At 38.4% G+C, this 1,740-nt stretch overlaps 1 protein-coding gene across 1 annotated transcript in view; it reads right to left on the bottom strand.

Moving 5' to 3' along the window:
* SARC_06874 (hypothetical protein) overlaps window positions 1-1,430 on the bottom strand; it is a 4,544-nt gene extending 3,114 nt beyond the window's left edge. Inside the window, exons 1-4 of the mRNA XM_014299207.1 lie at window positions 1,330-1,430; window positions 666-771; window positions 367-514; window positions 163-234 (exon numbers count right to left, since the gene is read on the bottom strand). Of these exons, the coding sequence (XP_014154682.1) occupies window positions 163-234; window positions 367-514; window positions 666-771; window positions 1,330-1,408 (405 nt within the window). The 5' untranslated portion in view covers window positions 1,409-1,430. The remainder of the gene's footprint in view (window positions 1-162; window positions 235-366; window positions 515-665; window positions 772-1,329) is intronic.
* Between the last annotated feature and the right edge of the window lie 310 nt (window positions 1,431-1,740).

The raw sequence follows: 1,740 nt of genomic DNA, 5'->3' as shown, positions 1-1,740 counted from the left end.
ATATATAATAATATATAGATACATACATATATATATACATGTTATTCTATATATACATATATATAATATAATAATATAATAATATAATAATATAATAATATACGTATATATATATGTATATATATATATATATATATTGACATGCGGTACACCAGTACGTACTTGCTTGGCCTTCTCTTTCAGCATCATCATAGACGGATCTGCTTGCGAGAATTTAGATCGACTCTTCGACGCCTGTGGATTCATAGTTCGTGTTGAGAAAGAAGTTCAGACTCTAAATTGAGTGCGATTTTTTGGATTCAAATACCACTCACACGTAGTACTAAAGTACCCGTACCCACAAACAATAAGAATTAGATTGCATACCTTCTGCAACATCTCCTCGTCTTCAGCGCGTTTCCTTTCGCGTGCTTGTTTGTCCATGCGCTCGAAGATCAATCGCTGCCGCCTGTTATCGCCGGTCACTTCGTAGTCGAAATCTAACGCCGTCTTGTCCACATCGATGCGATGGTGACTACATGAACCAACAAATTACGTTGCAGCTTGTCAGAAAGGTTCAACGAGTGATTCGGATGAAACTATAGAGCTAGAACATGTACCACCGCCTTGTTTGCGCAATTCAGGCCGGTCTTGACAACACCGATGCGACTATGTGTGCATCTTACCTGAGATTGACTACTCTTTTTAAGAACGAAGTCATCTGCAGCTGCAGTCCGGCTGAAAGGGTCTCTAGTACATCCGGCGACACATGCTCCATGCCGTGTTTGTGGGCTAATCGGGCAGAGAAAAAACAACTGTCAGTGACTATTTTTGGCACGCGAATATTAATCTACATTGATAACTAAGAATATAGTGTCGCAACCGATAACACAGATAAACATTCTCTATGCGGTTTCTGTATGCTGAATGGGCAGAGGGAATAAGGGGACACGAACATGCGATAATGAGAGATACTTTTCTTCGCATTAGAATTTTCCTTGCCATAGAAGTGTAGGGTATGGTGTAGTAATCCATTAGCTAGTAAAATTATAGTATGCACCCGATCGGTGGCAGTATTAGATGCATATATACATATATACACGTTTAAATGCAGGACTTATTTTGGAAGATTTTGGACTCCGAGTACAAAAGTATACAATACAATTTATTACAATAGGACTCGAACTCCACAAGAAATCAGTCAGTGCGCTACACCGATATCGTGGCTGATTATAGCACATAATATCGTCCAACAGTGCTGCTCGAGTCTAAATAGGCACCTGGATAACAGCACATGACAGCGAAATAAGCAGGGACTGACTACAAAAATAGTTCAATTCAACACCATACCGCAATTGGCCATTTTGAACTTCAAAGCGGGATAAAGCAGGAACATATTGTCCGTATCCACCAGGTCCCCTTTTACCATTTGATCAGCATCTTGTGGTCTGTGATACGTGCCAACACAATTTGAGTTCCAATAAAACAGAAAATTCAAATTCGAATAGTTGCTTACCACAAGCAATCTTGAACTCGAAGAAACGAATGTTTGGGATTATAAGGAAGGACAAACAAACTACCGCTATCAATTTACACTCGACAACCAATAAAACGAACATAGTACTCCCATATTGCTAGAACATATACATGCCACCGAGCCACCCACCCACCCACTCACACACATATATATCTTTATATATATATTATACATATATATATATAAAGATATATATATATTATATCTATATATTTGTATATATG

This window comes from Sphaeroforma arctica (genome assembly GCF_001186125.1).
Source record: "Sphaeroforma arctica JP610 unplaced genomic scaffold supercont1.513, whole genome shotgun sequence".
In the NCBI taxonomy this organism is placed as follows: Eukaryota; class Ichthyosporea; order Ichthyophonida; genus Sphaeroforma; species Sphaeroforma arctica.
This window is presented reverse-complemented; position numbering and strand designations above follow the sequence as displayed.